Source organism: Crassostrea angulata, chromosome 10 (genome assembly GCF_025612915.1).
Source record: "Crassostrea angulata isolate pt1a10 chromosome 10, ASM2561291v2, whole genome shotgun sequence".
Taxonomy (NCBI): domain Eukaryota; kingdom Metazoa; phylum Mollusca; class Bivalvia; order Ostreida; family Ostreidae; genus Magallana; species Magallana angulata.
The window spans coordinates 32,885,514-32,905,433 of NC_069120.1; the positions used below are offsets into that span (position 1 = coordinate 32,885,514).

The following is a 19,920-nucleotide window of genomic DNA, read 5'->3' on the forward strand; positions in this document are numbered from 1 at the left end:
TGGTTTCTAATCTATTGATCATGAAGGAAATGACTCTGTGTCAGTAGAATTTGATTTGAGTACTGGAAATTTTGTGTGCAATTGTTTACAATGAATTTTTGGGGGAAATATACTTTCATCACCAATTCTCAATCACAATCACACATTTAACTGGTACAGTTACAGTTATAGATCCCCCAACAAATACTTATTAAGGTTATGCTGATGGCTATGGCATATAGAAGTAACCCTCTTCTTTTCATTATCCAGTCCTTTTCCTCCATCTCAACAGTTTTTCAAATGATTTTTTGGTGTTAAGCTTTATGTTGAGTACAGTTCAAATTGAGTAACACCACCTACTTCGGCAAAATAATGACACATGAACTTGAGATTTTTAAACAATTCTTACTCGCAAGTAGAAAGAAATTCTTCTTCTTTTGTTTATACTTTTGTTTATTAGCCACTGTGAATGATGTTGATAGCCCTCTTGAATATAAGAATTTATAAATCTAAGTTTAATGTAAAAGTAGTATCCCAGTTTTGTAAACCCCAAAATAACAATTTGATAAACATTAGACATAACGACCTTACAATTTTTTCTGTAATTGTCAAGTTATGATGCCAACAGGAGAGGCCATTATAGGGATTTAGTGTTAAATGTACTTCTTGCAGGGTTTATGATGCAGAGAATAATTAGGACTGTTCTGTGTATGAATGTAATTTCACACTTAGGCAGAGATTGTTCTTAATGTCAACCCTGCATGTCAAACAGGAGTGTTTAATTGATAAAGTTAGCCTGGCATATACAGGGAAGTACCTCAGTACATCAACACACTTTCAGTACAGTATATTCTCTTGGATAGTAGTATTTTCTTGTTTTCCTTCCATCTCACCACTCTCCTATAAATTTAGCTTATTTCTAGGAAGTAGCCATTTACATACAACTAACCAATGAAAATGCCAATTTTTTAATTGCCTTCTGGTGAAGTATTTATGTCATACTTGCTTATCTACTTTGTCCATATGCTGGATCAGTTAATCAGTGGGTTTTTTTTGTACTTTTCCCCCTAAAAAATTGATTTGAATAAACAAATTGTATTTTGAAACTTTTTAGATTATTAGACATTTCTCAATTAAAATCACAACTACAAAGGTGTGCAATGAAAACTTTCTTTTTTTAGATAAGAAACTTTTACGTCAGCATGTTTTCCACTTATTTTATTGGTTATTTTTTTGGTAGGTTCAGAATCAGTTCAATCAATATCAGGGGATGCCCCAAAGAGGAGGACCAATGAATATGGGCCCAGGCGCTGCTCCGGGTCCAATGATGAATAAAGGCATGTACATGCGTCGCTCAGCCCCGTACCACAATCCACAGATGATGAAAGGAAGGCAGGTTCCTGGGGGCCAGCAGTATCCTAATGGAACACAGGTAACAGGCTCACATCTCTACAACCATTTGTGTGTGTTGTTTATATGGGTGTTGTCTTTTAAGCATTTATGTGGCAGAAATATAATAAGTAAAAAATACTTATTGCAGTATGGGCCACAGTACATGAGCCAGCAACAGTATCCCAACAAACCTCAGTACCCCCCAGCACAGCAGCCTCTACCCTCCCCTACTTACGGTCCTCAGCAGCCAGGAATGAGGCCCAGTGCTCCACCCCACTACCCCAATGGCCAGAACCCTTACATGACAGGCCAGTTTCCCTCACAAGGCCGACAACTTCCTCCCCAAGGCCCAGGGTATGTTCCATCACCGCAGTACAGCAATGGACAGCAGAATATGCAGGTACAAATTGCATGTCAATGTAATAATAATTCAGATAAATCATTTTACCCCATATGTACATTTACTTTTTATTATTATTGTATTGCAAACTATTGCTCCACTAGTTTTTAAGTTCCAGTGCTTGAAATACTTTGCCATCAATGTAACTCTATCAAAAAAAGCAAGTGTTCCACCTTGTTTTAAGAGATGACATCTTAATCAATAAACAGGTTGCACTTCGAAATTAAAGGTCAATTAATTGTTCATGATGTGATGTGATTTTGATTTTGTATTGTGACTATATATGATTGAAAATTATAGAAGTGATTTTGAGACTTTGGAATGTTAGAAACACTTGCACAAACTACAGTTTTAATGTTACATGTATCAAATCCTTTATGTGCAATCAGAATTCATAGAACAGCAGAACTTTGTAGCAATAAATCTGATTCATTATACTGGTAGTGGGAAGTTTGTTACAAGTCCAAAACTTGTATTCAATAATAATACCAATGTTATGTCGTGCTTGCACCTAACCTCAGCAAGTTTTAGTGCTAGGTAACCAGACTTGATAATTGTGTTGTTTTTCAGTCCACCACCATGAATTATCCCCACTCCCCACTGCCTGGTAATCCCACCCCTCCCATCACACCAGGAGCTGTACAGTCTCCATACCCGGGACAGATGCCTATCAAGAAAGGTATGTCAGTTAAACAAAAACTTTACATCAAGTAAATTTTATTATTGAGTAAACACTTACAAGTATATGCTCTAGTTAAACCTGTAACTCTTACATTTTCAGATCCCGAAGAGCTGCGCCTTACCTTTCCTGTGAGGGACGGTGTAGTCCTCCCTCCTTTCCGCCTGGAGCATAACCTGGCGGTCAGCAACCACGTCTTCCATCTCCGCGACTCTGTCTATCAGACTCTCATGTGGAGGTGCTTACTTTTTATTGCATCTATGTGGTGAATTTTAAGTGTTTGATATCATTTAGGGAAAAGAAATCAAGAATATTAAAAATGTCTCCTGGATGGCAAGAACAGCTCACCGTAAAACTTGAATTTGTTAAATCAGATATATCACAGAAATAAGGCAAACTCTGATGCATTTGGAGATGTGGATAGGAAAAGAATATATCATTGAGATCTACCACTAGGTGCTTGAATTGTGAAACTTTTCATTATTTTCATTTCAGATCTGACCTTGAATTACAGCTTAAATGTTTTCATCACGAGGATAGGCAGATGAACACAAACTGGCCAGCGTCTGTGACAGTTAGTGTCAATGCTAATCCCCTGAACATTGAACGTGGCGAGAACAAGACCTCACATAAACCTCTGTACCTCAAAGATGTCTGCCAGCCAGGCAGAAACACCATCCAGATCACAGTCACTGCATGTTGTTGTGTAAGACAATCCTGTCATTTAAACGATATCATTGACTATGCAACCTGTACATCCTCAACTTTCAATACAATATCTTGCCAACCAATTTTGATGAATCATGGTGGTATAAACATGAATCAACTCCAAATTTTTATGCTTGAAAATTATACTTTAGTAATCATTTTCTCTAAATGTATAATGTATTTTAGGTAAATTCTGATGTGAATAAGCCAGAAAGAAACTATATATTATGATCCTTTTATGAACAATTTTGGACTGCATCTTTCAAACAAGTTTCCTTTGATGATGTTGTGTTTTGTTTGTTTTCAGTCTCACCTATTTGTGCTACAGTTGGTTCACCGGCCCAGTGTACGGTCTGTGTTACAGGGATTGCTGAAGAAACGCCTTCTTCCTGCAGAGCACTGTATCACAAAAAGTAGGTCCAAAGCAGAAAGACAACCAAAGAGTTCATGCTGTATTTAAACCTTTTTTGCCCCTTTGATCAATGCAAAGCATTTGATGATAATTGCAAAATAGCAAGACAATGAATAAATCTTCTGTAGCTGCTCTGGAAATGTAGGCAACATAATATTAAAGAGAATTTTAAAAGAAGGTTCCTTAACCAATAAAAGGAAAGTTTGATTGATGGTTATTTGATACATTGTGTTACTTTTACATATCCCTAGGTTAATCGTTCTGTTTGAACTATCGTTTTGCTTATTTTTGATTTTATTCTTTTTTCTCAGTCAAACGAAACTTTACAAGTGTGACAAATAACAGCAGCTTAAATGGTGAGGATGGAGTTGAGCAGACTGCCATCAAAGTGTCACTTAAATGTCCAATCACATTCCGGCGGATTATGTTGCCTGCTCGAGGCCACGAGTGTAAACACATACAATGCTTTGATCTTGAATCGTACCTACAGCTGAACACGGAGCGTGGTTCCTGGCGGTGCCCGGTTTGTAGGTACGTGTTGTCCTTCATTGAAATGATTGGGTTATAACAACAAGTAATTAAAATGATACACCGTTGCTTGTCTTGTATCGTTTTTGTCAAGAATCAAAACTGATCAGATGTTCTAAATTGCAGTAAAACAGCATTACTGGAAGGTTTGGAGATCGACCAATACATCTGGGGTATCTTAACAAATCTTCAGACCACAGAATTTGAGGAAGTCACAATAGACCCAATGGCAGCTTGGAAACCTGTCCAGCATAAAACCGTTAAGGAGGAAGACACAGGTCTGTGCTAGCTCCTAGATCAACAAAAAAGGACCTAGAAGTGATCAATTTTCTAGAATTCATAGTTTGCAGGGAAAGATTAAGCTAGCATTGCTACCCTGCTTTTCTACCAATTATTTGGTATCAAAGTAACAGAGTCTTAGACTTTTAGGTTAGGGATATCAATAGTTGAATTTAAGAATTGGGAGTTTTAAAGTTGAGTACATATTTTGAGGTTTTAAGTTGAGTGCAAGTTGATTTCTCCTGCTGTTTTAAATAAAAAATATTAAATAACTTAAAATTGTCTTTACTAGATGAATTTGATTTTTAAAAAATTTGGAAAATAATTTTATATTAATATCTGTTCTGAGATGCTCTGGCTTTTTCCTTTCTTTGTGTGACACTTATACATGTTTAATATTTAGCTGTATATATATCACCTTCATTCAAACATGTTTCGGTCAAAGCTTAATTATTGACACATGTCTGACCAACAGTCAAAATTCTCTATGAAAAAACTTATATGTACTACCGCGGTAAATTAATTGATAATTGATATACTTTCATTTAAAACTTAGTTCTACAAAGTCAAAAGAGATTTTTAACACCAGTAGGTCAGCCACTTAATGAAACACGTAGAGGAACTGGTGCCTGGAACAGTTCTCTAGGTCAAGAATTAATGAACTGTGCACTGAATGATTTTGGTTTATTATCTTTTAATGATTAACAATGCTAAAAGCTTTTTTAATTGTTGTTTTCATGATCTTTTGTTGCCATTTTTGCTTATATGTGCACTTTATTTATATTGACTTGAAATTGGGATTGTTTATTTCTGAGAGACTGTCTATTGACCTTCTTCTGTTTGCAACATTTCAGGTGATAACTCCTGTGGCGGTCGGTGGGTCAAGGCCATGTCTCCCTCCAGCATGCAGCTGCCCACCATGAGTACCTGGGACATGATGGGGGGTGGTCGACAAGCAGCATCACCATTCTCCATGAACTCAGGGCAAGGTATGGAAACTGACTCCCTGTGTTAGAACAATGCTCGCATGAGGTCCTCATTTAGAGTGGTGTTGTAAAGCTTGATTTTATATTACAATATTTAATATTACAGGATCACAATATCCAGGAATGCCAAACGAGAGCATGCCAAATGGTCCTGTTAGTGCAGGTTATACCCACCCGGGTCCCCCCTCAGACTACAGTTCCCCACTCACACACATGTCAGAAAGCATAAACAATATCACCAATGGAAATTCAATGAACAGTGTGAGTTCCATGAACAGTGTGCCACAAAGTGACTCTTCCTCTCAAATGACTCATAATTCAGGGCAATATGTTCCTGTGTCAGGGGACCAGGGTATGCCCACTTTACGGCACCCTGATCAAAACAGTATGAACAGTCACATGACTCCCTCCAGCCAATCATCACAAAGCATGAGTAACGGCAGCCATCAATTAGATCACCAATCACCTCCTAGCAATCAGAATCATTCATCAGGGGCAGACAACTGCAATTCAATAGAGGATATCAACTTGGATCCTTCAACAATTATGAATGACAGTCAGAGTAATAACTTAGATGTAAGTACTTCTTAAAACAAACTGATAATTTGTGTGAAAAATCATTGCAGTCTTGTGAAGGTTGATAATAACAGTAGAAATTAATCTATGATCTTGTGTTTTCTGTCTTCAATATTTATGAAAGTTAATGTTATAGATCCTAACTGGTGCATTTGATCTCTTTTTCTATAGCTCCAGCTAGAAAATTTTGGTGATCCTATTGAACTGTTATCATATCTGGGACCACCAGAGAGTTCCGGGAATGACTCACCGGGAACACAGAACACAAATACAAACAACAGCAATTCAACGTCCACAAACAATCAAACCTCAACAAGTGCCAATAGCAATAATGATGATTTGTTGGCATTGTTTGAATAAAAAACAACAGTTAACTGATTCTAAGTATTAACGGAGCTGCAGTGTGGGGGACACTCAGCAGACAGAGAGGACTGGTCAGTGACAATTCCAGTTCTCTGTAATCATTGGCCAGTTGTATGACAGATCTGCAATGTTGGGGATCTAATTGAGCCTGGACTCGTGTTTATGGTATTGATACTGAACATCAACTTGCCTGGACTTGATGTTATATTTATTTTGTGACTTTGTTGAGGGTACACTTGTTGTCTCTCATTCAATTTGTGCATTAAAACTGCAGCCTCTTGGGGCAGCACTTCAAAACAACAGGTCTTGTGATATCCACATCGTTTTGATTCATTGAACCTGTTGTAAGTTGTCCATTGACTTGTTTGGTCGGATTCTCTGTGAAGTCCTAGCAATGTTTCTGTAGGACTCCACTGTATAGGCAGCAAATACATAAGAAAGAGTTTTCTGTTGAAGATCTTGATATGTTCCTGAGAAGTACTGTACCTTTTCTTTGCCTTTGTAAGCTGTTCTTAGCACCTTATTTTGTGCTCAATGTTTTATGCTCATTTTTAAGTTTTTATCAGATTTAGTACAAGGATTATGTTATCTTATCTCCATTGTATCAACAGTTATAAGGAACTTGATTTCATTTCATGGTCGGACTACAGTTTTCTGTTATTTGTGTCTTCCTTTGTTATTTTACAATAAGCACAACAACGCAATACACATTTATACGACAGAGGTCCCTGTACTGAATCCTAAGCATTCACAAAAAATAACTACTTGATGTAAATATTCACGACCAAACAAAAAATAGAAATGTATATGTACTTTCTACACGAGCAGATTAACATATTCATATGGTAAAAACAGCTTTGAACTCAAAACGCAAGTTGATATACAGTATTAAATTGTATGCATTTATCATAGTGCAAGTTGTAAAATTTATGCATGAAGGGTGTCATGCAAACGATTTTGAGCAATCTACCCTTCTTTTCACTTTGTTTTTGGCAAATTTTCAAGTGCAATATTAGACAAAGAGGTATTTACTGTAATCATTTTTCTGTTGCAAAGTTATTTTTGGTAGAATTTTTTGTTTGAATTATTTTTTTATTTCATATGACCAAAGGACAAGGCTTTTTGATGGAAGGGAGTGGTCTCCATGACTATGTTCTCTTTCTTTCTTTCTTTTTCTCTCTCTCTCTGTATCAGGTACAATCTATGAGGGACAATACAGATCTTGTGACAATTGTTTTATTATTTAAATTTTGTATATTTATTATTATTATTATTATTTAATTTTCATGATATGAAAATGAATCGTGTCCATGGCAAATATTCTTTTGTGTCCAAGTTCCGAAGTAGATTAGTAATGTACATAGATTATATATATATATCTATATATTATAAATACAAAATATATGTTATGTTTTATATTGTGTTTTAGACATCTTTTGCTGCCCTTCTTCATCAAGTGATGAATCATGACGGGTACATACACGCGAGTGATGACAAAGTTTTGAATGTCATTGTAATAGTTGATAGAAGTCAACATTATGCACATGATAGATGGAACTATCAAAATCTGCAAATAAGTGATATCCTTACAGAAACTCATTTTTTTGGTGCGGTCTTTGTGAGCTATTCCCATTGATTAAGCCACAGAGCTGACCTGATGTCTTCTGTAGTAGGAAGCTTTTAATTTTTGTTCATAGCTTTCTCATTGGCCATTTTTTGTTGAATATTTTCTTTACAAAGCACACATCTTATATCTTTCTGAATTTAAGGGAACAGACTTAAAACATTAGTGTATAATCAAAAGTTCTATTTGTGGACAAGCGGCAGGCTATGTGCAATCATGATTTGTAGTTGCCATGGCAACCTGACAACACTGGATTGTAATTTAGTCCCCCTTATATGTGATCGTTATTTTAAAATTAATAAAAAAACAACAAATGAATAAATTTTCAGGTTTTAAATTTTTATTGAACTGGGAGTCTTGCAGATTTATATATTGATGGCATATACATGTATCGGTAGCAGTGATCGGCGTTTGTACGTACATGTACTTTATATATGATTCTGCAAAATGCAGGAAAATGATTGACCCTAAGTATCACTGAGGAGTAATTGAATGACCAGTATTCAGATAATTTGAACAAATGATAAACACATGTGGAACAGTAATCATTGGGTTCTCTACCTTCCATTATGAATTAAAATTCGGCACATTAAAGGTCATTAAGAACTGAATGTTATTTTTTTTTAAAAGAACAAAAGGTTCATTCGTTCCTGATTGTGATAAGATTAGCAGGTATAGTAGTACCATGCTGGTTTCCTAGAAATAAATGATCCAAATCTGCATTAAAAAATGACACATAAGTCTCAGAATATATGACCAATGAGTTTATAGTTTTTCAACCATCAAGGGCGACTTAATATTGATACAAAAGCTGCTCTTTATATTTCCCATTCATTATAAACAATACAACAAAAGGCTTCAATTTTTTTAAACTGTAAAGTGTCTGTTGGAATGTTATTTCTTACTTTTGTAACGAAGAGACTTACATGTGATATATGTACCAGCTGATGCATCTTTGTATATATACTCGCGAATAATTTCTTCTAAGCTGTTTCCAGCTTGTATAACATTTTTAGCAAATGCGCAAAAGCATTTTGGGCATCTGGCAGTAAGCAGTCAGTGACAATTGGCTGTCTTTTATGGAATTCCATATAACAGACACTTTACATTGGAAAAAAATTGAAATATTTTGTGTTGTTGTTATATGGGAAATATAAATTAATCACAGAGCTTTGTATCGGTATTCACCAGTGTATATGAAAAATTTAATAATTGCAGGTTCTCCAAATATGTGCAATGTTGGCCATTAAGTCGCCCATGACGGGAGTGAAATGGCTGAATCTGAAATATTAAATTTATTTCCTAACGAGACCATTAAGATTTTTATTGGAAAAAAATGCATAATGCGCAAGTAGATAAGATCCGTGCAGCAGAATACAGGTACAGGTATGCAGATATCAATGCAAAATGCGCGTTTCCCATGAAAAAAAATTGTTCGTATAGATAGCATGAAATAGATTATTTTGAAATTTATGGCACAAGATTAATTAGAATAAATTTTAAAATTGCAATTTCAGACAAAAATATTTACATTTATTCGAGTATGATTCTCTCTATTTCTTACGGAAACTTATAGTTTATCCTTAGCTCTATGAAAATAGCCAAACTGAAATCTACACTCTCCGTTTATCGATTGGTCGAAACCTACAGCGACGGAAATTGACAGGACTGAGATCTACACGCCCCGTTTATCGACTGGTTGAAACCTGCATCGACCTATTAAGAAGTATCAAATAATCACGATGATGTCAGACTCAAATTCCCATAGGAGACGATTTGGTTGTTTCTTTTAGCTAACGGTCTGATTTACATTAACAGTAATAATTTAGTAAATTTTTATTACTTTTTACATCCAATTTATTAAAAAAAAAAAAAGATTTAAATATATAAACAATAAATAATATCCCTTTTTGATGAATCATGCAGGTTATAAAGGTAGCGATCTGTGCAGACAAAATTTACAAAATTCGCATTGCGGGAAGTGTATTTTTAACCGGGTTTCTCATGAGAAAAATCCGATTATTAAAATTGTGAAAATGGCGGGCGGGCGGCTGCCAAAAGGGTACCTTTATTGTACGGATAACCCCTCCTAAAGTTTTCAAGATAGGACGTTGTTCCTTTGCAGATCACTTGTATATAATTCAGAGGTGTGCAAATTGCTAGGATTTTGATTTCTGATTATTTATAATCAAAATTCCAGCTGTTGAACTTAGTCGTTCTTTGGCAAATTATTGCCTATAGGGTATCCCTATTGTACGGATATGTGCATATTGCTAGGATTTTGATTTCTGATAATTTATGATAAAATTACCAGCTGTTGAACTTCATCATTTTTTGACAAAATGTTGCCGATAGAGTAACCCTATTGTACGGATTTTTCTGTTTTTAGTTGTAATTTACAACATTGGTTTGCATTGGGCAAGACGCAATATATAATACCAAAAAAAATTCCGCTGGGGATGACAGGAAATGCATCAATGTTATCCAGGAATGGTCACCTCGGTTTCAGAAATAAGCATATCAAAACTTACAGTAGTGGGTAAATGAAACATTAATTTTATAAAACAAAATTTCATAGCATCACATAGCTAGAGTGCTTAGGAGCGATAAATTCAAATGCAATTTCAAAATCATTCTCAATTAATTGTCTGAATGTCTTCAAACATATCAACAATTGGTCCATCCTTTTTATATCGCAACAGCCGAATACTTCGGAAGATGGTCGACCCGATGGGCAAAGTGTGCTATGGTTTCTAATTCTGGGATTATGTGACTGTTATTATTTGTTTGTTTCTCCTTTAAAGTGAAAATGAAATGATATGCTGTATTTGGATTCGTGTAAAAACGTAGTATTTAAAAAATATTCCTGATTATCGCCCCTTGATGATTCACACAGGTATGTATAGGTGTCGCTATCGTCACAGGTAAACCGGAAGACATTTTCGTAGAATGTGATTCAAAAGAATTTTTTTTTATAAAGATGCATAAAACAAGTCTTCTACAAACGTTGATGGTCCTGGCTTCTGCCTCAACAGGTAACCACTATTCTTCTCTATTTATTTCTTTGTCACACCTGTAGAAACTGAATCTTGATCACATACCTGTTCAAAGCCTAAAGTGCGATGTTTAGAAGTTTGTGTTGATATCTTGCACATCGTACAAGTATCACAATGTGAACACTAAACGAGAAGTAAATGTTTAGTTAGCGTCGACTTTATTGAAAATGTATTATCTATCTATAGGGCTCTGGTGGAGTTTGAATTTTCAAAGACAATTGAAATGCTCAGATTATTTTGTGATCAGATTGTATTGTGTTTCAGTTTTTGGATTGGATTGTTACCAATGTAACTCAACATTAGATTCAAACTGTCAAGACCGATTCAACCATGATCAAAGTATCAACCCAATTCGGTCCACCAAGTGCACAGTGTACAACTCTCGCTACTGCATCAAGATAACAGGCGTGTGGGGAGGTAAGATATTGCCAATACAAATAATTTACATTCAAGACTTAGAGGTACATGCATATTTTTGGCAAACTACAATATAATGATGATTTTTTGGCAATTCGACTTTTTCGGCATGTTTATGATCATCTCAAACAGGGTACACTCAGAAATGTCGAATTTCTTATATGTGATTTATAGCATGAAAACCTAAAGGACAAAATTATTTCAAAAGCTTTAGAAACCCAGCAGCTATAAGGAACTTCTAAACATTATTTGAGTCAAAATAAAATTCTGTATTGTTTGTGAAATCAGAATATATTTTGCAGAGAAATGACAGTGTTTTTATTGGCTTATTTCAGGTATTGTGGGGACCCATCGGTTCTGCAGTGCCCGTGACCTGGGTGACCAGTGCCAGGATTTGTCTTACCCTGACCACGACCGCTTGTACCGTGCCTGTGTATACAGCTGTACCAGCGATGACTGTAACTCTGCCCCCTTTCGTGCACCCTCCATTTTACTGTCACTCGTGGGACTGCTTCTGATGAAATTATTCTGTTAACCGTGTGTCACTAACTGATATAATATATCATTTATTTCAAACAAAATGTGATCCAGGATTATTATGAAAAGGAAAAAACATAAATGGAGATACATATGACTTTCAGCATTTTAACTTTAAACAACTACAACATTGCTGGAACTTTATTTATCAGGAAAACAAGGAGTGCAATTTAATCAGATAATACAGGATCTACATAAGTTTTGATAAGAATACATAAGGTAGTCAAAAATAAAACGATGCTCCATATATATTTGTAAACGTGTATATATTTTCATCATTTTTTACAATATCTATGCAAACTTCATCACTGTTCCATTGATGATCTTTCATCTGTATGTTTCCATTAATGTAACATGCTCTTAATTTTAACCATATATTTTCATTCTGAAATTTAAGAAAATAAAAAGATGTGGAAAATCTGAGATATTTGATAAGGGGAGGGAACGACGGATAATGGAAGCTGGAGGATCATCATTGTTCATTCTCTTGTTTCTTTAAGTTTGTAAAATCATATTCAGGAGAAAATATGCCTTATTTTATCACATAATCATGTCATTTGATGTTGTATGGAAGAGAAAGCTTGTTACTGTACATAAACATGAATGTACAGAGTAATAACTATATTTACATATTTATGATAGTGTGTACTGGATTTCAGTTATACCTGTGCCATTTCCATGTAAATTTCCATGATCCTTTTGTATGTATTTTGTACCTATCATTTTTACAATGTAAACATGACTGTATATAGATCTATAAACCTGCCTAAACTACATAGTATGGTTTGCTTTTTGGGGTTTTTTTTGGAGGGGGGGATATTTGATTTGAGAAAATAATACAGAAATGCAAAACGTAGGGCTACTTGCGGATGTAGAGATGTACTTTAATTAGATTGGCCTCGTCAACTGATATTGCTGACTGTTGGCATGTTTCGTGATGTACATTAGTAAGACATGGTAAAATTACCATGCTCACTGGAAAATGGTGAGTACTATTTTATGAGTAAAGTTTTCATATTAACATTTTTTGAATTACAATTATGCAGTGAGAGTGCAGTATAGGTCTGCAAACATTTTTGACTGCAGTCGCATACTTGCATACTTAAAAGCGATGTTGCCTATAGGCCTATGGAATTTAGTACACCCACAACATTTCTATACAATATCTACCGGTAAATCAAATTTCTATTGAAATAGAACCATTTTAACAAGACCTTGGACTTTCAACAGGGCGAAGTTATCTATTCCTTGCGTCAAAACAAGTTGAAATTGACGCGGTTTCAAGCGAAATATGCATCAATTGCGTTGTCTTAGCTCAAAAGCCAGACAAATCTTGTTGATTTCAAAAAGTCAAGGCTGTGTGGCTAGCAATGAAATAGACAGGCCTACGTCACAATTCTGTTTGACACAACTACCCAAAGTCCAAGCTCTTGTTAAAATGGTTCTAGATGTCAACTTACCCATTACCAGTGCCAGCAGAATTTTGACTATATTGAATTTTATCTGATATTTTTTTATTGCATACTTTTTTCCTTTTTACTTAATATCATGAAAATTCGTATGTATATTTTATTTACGTTGTTGCCCAAAGGTCGCTAAAAACATTGATCACTTCTAACCCGCTTCTTCTGGTCCAGAAAATTCAAATTCAAGCAACACGTAACCAACACATTTGTATGAACCGTGTAAATATGATAAAAACGGAATTCAAAATTAATAATTATATATACATATATAACATATACATGTATATAAAATATTAGCCCCCTCCCCATCCAAATAAAGAATTTTGATTGTTGAATTTTTATATTCTTTGTGTAGTTGGTTTTAGTTTATAATATCAAAATTTTACTCTCAAATTTTTTTTTTATTTAAGCCGCTCATAAAAACTAGTGAAGTTTTTTTTAAGTGAATATAAGGAACAATTTGTAATAGATTTAAATGCAAATCAATTGCGTTCAATTACCAAACATTGAATTTTTGATAACATTTATAATCTAAATGTATTTTTGTACACAAAGTATTTATACAATGAAACTTATATAATTTACGACCTGTTTTTTTGTCCCGTAAATGTATTTGTATACAAATTAAAGACGACTTTTGTTTTTAAAAAGTCACCTTCAATGCTATATGAATTTCTAAACTTTACTTAGCATAAGCATACTGATATGTAATATATAAAAGTAATATAAATGTTCCACAAAATTTTGAATAGGTAAATTTGTAGCAAATATGATTCCCACGCACAAAGGGAAGGCACAACTGTGTTCATACAAAAGAAATACTGAAGACAGAATTCAGCTGTTAATGTGGGAAACAAGATGATGCATGCTTCAATAATATTATTTTTATTTTTTTGTAATTTAACTCAAATTAAAATATCATATTTTATGTATTTTTCCATTTAGATGAACAATCAAGTTTTAACTTTGGTGTATTTATATTATATTATAGGTCCTTGTTAAGGTACCACACTGCACCTAGACTTATAATTTTCAAGATACTACGTTACAGGATCGCGATTTATCGCATAGGCCTAAATGTTTTGTTAAATTGTTTGTATCGACTGATTTAGTTGAATATCGTCATAGCTCATATTGGTTAAAGTATCGGGAATGTGAATCGCAAAACTGCACTTTTTTTGGCCTATTTGACTTATATATACTTCTTATCCATCATGCTATACAACATAACCAAGTAATTTTCTGCTGATTTGAGACTGAAACTATTTAAAGTTGTGGTGAGCCACCTTAAAATTGTATATGATGCAAAATGACACTGGCATTGGGGGGGGGGGGGGGGGTAGAAGTGCTTTAAAAACTTTTATTTTATTGTTAAATTGTTATTTTCTCTCTAATTTTTAAGTTAGTAGGCTTCCATACCATCCATGTTTTCTGTTAGATGTCACTATAAACTTTCATTATATACTGATGTTTTTAAAATACATACGAAATTCTTTTGAAATAGATCGAATATTCTAAGTAAATCTTAACCTATATATCATTTGAACACGTACACTTCCGGTGTCATAGTAAACAACGCTGAACTTGTCCGAAGAGCTATTTTAAGTTGAAAGATGCTGTTAAAGGCCTTTTTGTCTCTCGTTTTTCTGGGTATAGTTGTGACAGGATCTTTTGCAAAGGAAACCTCAAAAGAATCAAAGCTTACCAAAGGCAAGTATTATGAATGCACGAACACAATATCTGTTGCTTTGAAACATTTTGCTCAATGAGTCAACCGTAGAATATCCGGGATAATATTAACTTTGATTGAATCTGAATTTTAGTTCTGAGCGTTATAATTAATGATTTTTCGTTACTGCAAAGGGTTGTACACATTTAAAAGTTGGGATATAACCAACATATCCAAAGGATAATTCCACTTAAAACATACATATTGGCTTTTCCAATACATCCTGTATACTCTTACAGTAACACGTAATATGTAAACGGTGTGACCGTTGGACCGATCGCAGATTTAACACAGTGCAGTTTGATTTTCCAGTTTTTTTAATGGCGCCGATTCTGACGTTTTCCTGGCATGTAAAATATCAAAATCATAAAAAAGCCAGGAAAACATAGGATATTTCGGACTTTCACCATTACTGTGGTACTGCTTTCTTGCAGGGCAAATTGATTTACCTTTCTGAAGTTTTGGTTTAAGTAGATAATGAAATGTTATAGAAAAAACAATTGATGTTACAAATTATTTTACCAAACTGTTTCAAATTTTTTTTTAATATTCAAAATCACTTTTGTGTGCAGGTATGTAAATACTTAATATGATAATATTTGGCAACAATATTAAATATACCCCCCCCCCCCCCCCAAAAAAAAAAACAAAACAAAACAAAACAAAAATTAAAATATAAGTGTATCCATTTTTATAAATATTGTATATTCAACTTTAAAAAGAATGAGCTTTCAAAAAAATTATTATGCTAGAAAAATATCAGTGGACAGATTGCAGTTTAATAACATTCATATTTGGGAAAAAATAAATATGTGATCTTAGTTCCTGTTTTGGCTTAAATTTCAATTTATGCAGTTTTTCAGCAAAACTGTTTTGCATGGAATTAGAATATATAATACATGTATATTAATATAAAGTATATTGCATCAGCCAGAATTCATTGTGGTGGCATTGGAGTCAAAGTTCATTAAATATTTTGTGTCTGTGAACAAATATTGTTTGTTTGAGCTCAATTTTGAAAAGAAATAAATATTATATTTTTCAGAGGGCATTTGTGCAGGATGTCAAGCTACAGTTAAAGGTAAAAATCAATCAATCATGACTATGTAACATGACAGCTGTGGACCAATTACAATATATAGCTCTACTTTGGATACTCTATTTTGTTAAAGGTTATAATTTTTATTCGCTATAACAGAATTGTCCAGAACTCTGAAGCATGTGACCAGTGAACCAATCAGTCAGCGAGTCCCAGTCCTCCTGTCTACTGTTTGTAGGAAAGAGAACTTTAAGACCTATGACATTACACCATCAGTCATAGAAGAAACCTGCAAATTAATGATGAGTAAGCATAATGCAAATTATCTGCTTATTAGGATACAAGCATTTTTTTCTTCTGAGGTCAATAACAGCATATCTGTCAATGTTTTGCTTATTTTATATCGTTTGCTATAATGAGTGACCAAATTTATTACCAATCAATATCTTAAAAGATCAAGGAAATTTTATCTGTTTTGTTCTACTTACTATTTAAGAAATGTTCACAATTGGTTAATCATTCAGAATAAATGAACAGAATTGAAAATAACTGCATCAAAAGATTCCTTCCATCCAATAATGGCAGTAATTATCTAATTATGATGTGATTGTTGCAGAGAACAACAGAACAGCGATAGAGGCGACCCTCGTAAACTATTACAATGCCAAGAGTCGCCTAGATCATTCCTACCTTGATATTGTACAAACAATATGCAGTGAAGTGACCAGTTTTTGTCCAGGAGGTGGAGGAGCAGCCACTGAAGTCCCTAAGGTGAGGCATTAGTCTTTTAGGACACAAACAGACATGTATGAAAATCTTCAGTACAGCTGATCATTGAAAGCCATCAACCACTGAGTACAGTGAGTTACAGTTGTCTATGGGTACTGGTAATCAAAACTAAGGGGTCTGAATCTGCTTCCATATCTCCAACATCTAACAGCATCCCATATGGAGTCATGTCAGAATGACTTTTTAATATGAATGTACATGAACAATTCAACCCTCTGTATATGATAATGAAAGTAATTTTACAGCTATATTTCTGATGCTCAGTGGTCTATTTTATGGTAATTAATCTAGTGAATCAGAATATTTCAAATAGAGTAAAAAACCAAATAAGTAAAAACTATATAGACATCCCCCTATTGATATGTCCCTACATGGCATAATGTTTTGTTTATTACATGAAACACCTTAGCTTTCTTTACATAGCTGAGAGGTTTCTATGCAAAAGAAACATTTGTCTTCTGATCAACCAGTCAAAATTTTGGCAGCGGCAATTTTATTGGCTAATTGAAAGGTCAGTCTGATGTGACCTCATCGGATATTTTAAAAATGTTTGGATAGCAGTGCAGAATCAGAACATCTATTCTAATTTCATTTGGCCCATATTGATATTGGTACCAATGTAGGTAATATTTACTGCATTGCTAATCAAAACCTTTAAAAAAAAGCAAAACCCTACAAAACTTTACAATCCCCTTGACATTATATTTCTGGCTTGTTTAGTAGGCCACCCCTCTCTCTCTCTCTCTCTCTCTCTCTCTCTCTCTCTCTCTCTCTCTCTCTGATTTCTCTGGTAAATTTGTTAATATCATATACATGTATGTTTTTGATCTCACATAACGATAGTTGATAAATATTTTATTGTATATCTTTTTGTTTGCTATACAGAAGGGAGGAGTGGTGTACAACAGGGAGACGGACAGTTTTGATGTGATTCCTGGGGAGAATGTCAAGATGGTTCGACCATCCAAACAAAACCATGAAGAGTTGTAGAGACTAGAAGGGACACCTGCAGGCTTGAAAAACGCAAATCCTTCGACCGTCACCCCACCCCCCCTAAAAAATTTATTTTTTACGTATAATTTGTGTAGAATATAAAAAGAAGACTTTTCTATCTATTTGATATAGATGTTTGATGATAGATTTCTTATATACCATTGTGTGCTTTTTTTATTTAGTTTAAAGTCTCGTTTTTGATGAAATATAGCATAGTCATTTTTAGCAATAATGTGCAGTATTTTCATCATAAGTAACTTGTCATCTGTTCAGCTGTCTTTTTTGGTTTGTGTAAAAAAGCGGAAATTAGATCATCGCAAACTTTACCGGATAAACGGTATCATTAATATTGCTATGCATTAAACATGTATGGTATGTAAATTAAAGTCACTGAATAAGGGTACAATGAAATCATTATCTGCTATAGGCTTAAAGAAATCATTCATTTCACATTAATATACAAATTATCAATATACATTTACATTTCAAAAATATTTATAAACTAGCACTTCTTTCTGTTGTTTTGTATTACCATGCATATAAATGTGTGATTCTTTTTCCTGAATCTATCCTGTGATACACTATTTATAGATACCTTTTGTATTTTTTAAGTTTTTATTTTTATAATAAAGTTACAAAACATTTTCTTCACGTGAATTTTATGTAATTATGTGCCTCAAAGGAACGGACACAATTTCCCTCTAACTTAAAACTCTGAGCATAGACTGCACAGCACATGCTCTAAACAGCTGTGATGGAGGTTGTATGCTACATAAACCCCATACTCCAGAGCAAGTCAGTAGAGTGTATATAGATTAATATTTACATTTCAACTTTCTAAGTCTGATAACATTATGAATCAATTTTGAACCCTAAAACCCAAAAAACTTCATAAAGCATGAGTGACGCAAAATGGGCGTGTCTTATAGCATAACCGAAATACGGCATGGGCTGCGCGACGTAGTTATACAATGTACATAGCAAGTGCTACATGAAAAAATACTCAAAGAATGATTCCTTATTCCTGAAGTATTTCCTAGTGTTGGTGACATAGCTGCCTGGATTTGTTTTTGAGCAATATAATATAAACATACCGGTAATATGCACTAAACATAAAATTCACTTCATATGTTTTTAATTTCCCATTTTCCCACACAGATCGTTATCAAGGTAAATACATATATGTACATGTAACAGGATGGGAGAAACTAGATGCGATCTCTTTTCAAACAACAAGCAGATCTTCCGTCTAATTTTAAATATCAAAATGCTGATACACGTGCATGACCGATCATTTTAAAATAAAATTTCTAATACATGTATCTAAAAAAATATTTTTTGTTATTTTGAAACTGTTCCATTTTTTCTTCAATAATGCTCAACAAAATCTCAATCGTTTTTGAGATATTTAGAAAAACTTTTGGCCCCAAAAGGGGTTTATCCATTTACCCTGATATCGTTCATATCAGAATGGATTTTTTTGTCTTGGGATAAATGAGACAAGAGGTTTTAAGGACCAGTCACGTAACTCCCTAATTGGAGTCGATATGACAATTTCGAAGATAGCTTGTGTTTAAGAATTACATTTTAAACGATATTTGCTCTATATTGATTTACAAAATACTTATGATTTACATAACATCAAATCTTCACGATTCTGGTCCAAATTCCCTTATTACGTAACAGATCAACATTTAGGAGGTCAAATTAGTTGTAAAATTAACATTTTTGCTTTAATAATGCGTAACAAAATCTGATTCGTTTTTGAGATACCAAGAAAACATTTCTGGCCCCTATTAATCTCTAATTAAAGCTAGCTAGTGCTGGGCCCAAAATTTTGATATCATTGTAAAGGTCTCATGACAAAGATCATAAAGTCGTTGTATAGCTTTTTGTATTATCAACATTTATTGTTCTACAAGTCATAAAATGTTCCTTAATGACCTTTAGACAATCAGTTGTAGGGGT

The 19,920-nt window shown here is 34.0% G+C and overlaps 3 protein-coding genes across 8 annotated transcripts in view; all 3 read left to right on the forward strand.

Moving 5' to 3' along the window:
• Positions 1 to 7,718, forward strand: part of LOC128165184 (zinc finger MIZ domain-containing protein 1-like) — a 56,958-nt gene extending 49,240 nt beyond the window's left edge. For all 6 annotated transcript variants that reach the window (XM_052829437.1, XM_052829439.1, XM_052829438.1 and 3 more), the window contains 11 exons: positions 1,220 to 1,411; positions 1,520 to 1,771; positions 2,342 to 2,450; positions 2,553 to 2,688; positions 2,946 to 3,156; positions 3,466 to 3,571; positions 3,882 to 4,101; positions 4,225 to 4,376; positions 5,232 to 5,366; positions 5,470 to 5,939; positions 6,111 to 7,718. In XM_052829437.1, the coding sequence (XP_052685397.1) occupies positions 1,220 to 1,411; positions 1,520 to 1,771; positions 2,342 to 2,450; positions 2,553 to 2,688; positions 2,946 to 3,156; positions 3,466 to 3,571; positions 3,882 to 4,101; positions 4,225 to 4,376; positions 5,232 to 5,366; positions 5,470 to 5,939; positions 6,111 to 6,299 (2,172 nt within the window). In that variant the 3' untranslated portion in view covers positions 6,300 to 7,718. The remainder of the gene's footprint in view (positions 1 to 1,219; positions 1,412 to 1,519; positions 1,772 to 2,341; positions 2,451 to 2,552; positions 2,689 to 2,945; positions 3,157 to 3,465; positions 3,572 to 3,881; positions 4,102 to 4,224; positions 4,377 to 5,231; positions 5,367 to 5,469; positions 5,940 to 6,110) is intronic.
• Positions 7,719 to 10,808: 3,090 nt separating this feature from the next.
• Positions 10,809 to 12,708, forward strand: LOC128166451 (U-scoloptoxin(05)-Sm1a-like). The gene is made up of 3 exons (XM_052831625.1): positions 10,809 to 10,961; positions 11,247 to 11,399; positions 11,735 to 12,708. The coding sequence occupies exons 1-3, from the start codon at positions 10,907 to 10,909 to the stop codon at positions 11,932 to 11,934; spliced, it is 408 nt and encodes a 135-aa protein (XP_052687585.1). The 5' UTR covers positions 10,809 to 10,906; the 3' UTR covers positions 11,935 to 12,708.
• Positions 12,709 to 14,950: 2,242 nt separating this feature from the next.
• LOC128166624 (uncharacterized) lies at positions 14,951 to 18,599 on the forward strand. Its single transcript, XM_052831912.1, has 5 exons — positions 14,951 to 15,112; positions 16,177 to 16,212; positions 16,330 to 16,476; positions 16,787 to 16,941; positions 17,845 to 18,599. The coding sequence occupies exons 1-5, from the start codon at positions 15,016 to 15,018 to the stop codon at positions 17,947 to 17,949; spliced, it is 540 nt and encodes a 179-aa protein (XP_052687872.1). The 5' UTR covers positions 14,951 to 15,015; the 3' UTR covers positions 17,950 to 18,599.
• Positions 18,600 to 19,920: the final 1,321 nt, after the last annotated feature.

What these genes read in the sequence shown, in the direction of transcription:
- LOC128166451 (XM_052831625.1), top strand. Translation starts at nt 10,907, where the DNA reads ATGCATAAAACAAGTCTTCTACAAACGTTGATGGTCCTGGCTTCTGCC. An exon ending in CCTGGCTTCTGCCTCAACAG is followed by an intron (nt 10,962 to 11,246) that starts GTAACCACTATT and finishes ATTGTGTTTCAG; the next exon opens with TTTTTGGATTGGATTGTTAC. An exon ending in GATAACAGGCGTGTGGGGAG is followed by an intron (nt 11,400 to 11,734) that starts GTAAGATATTGC and finishes GGCTTATTTCAG; the next exon opens with GTATTGTGGGGACCCATCGG.
- LOC128166624 (XM_052831912.1), top strand. Translation starts at nt 15,016, where the DNA reads ATGCTGTTAAAGGCCTTTTTGTCTCTCGTTTTTCTGGGTATAGTTGTG. An exon ending in ATGTCAAGCTACAGTTAAAG is followed by an intron (nt 16,213 to 16,329) that starts GTAAAAATCAAT and finishes TCGCTATAACAG; the next exon opens with AATTGTCCAGAACTCTGAAG. An exon ending in CAGCCACTGAAGTCCCTAAG is followed by an intron (nt 16,942 to 17,844) that starts GTGAGGCATTAG and finishes TTTGCTATACAG; the next exon opens with AAGGGAGGAGTGGTGTACAA.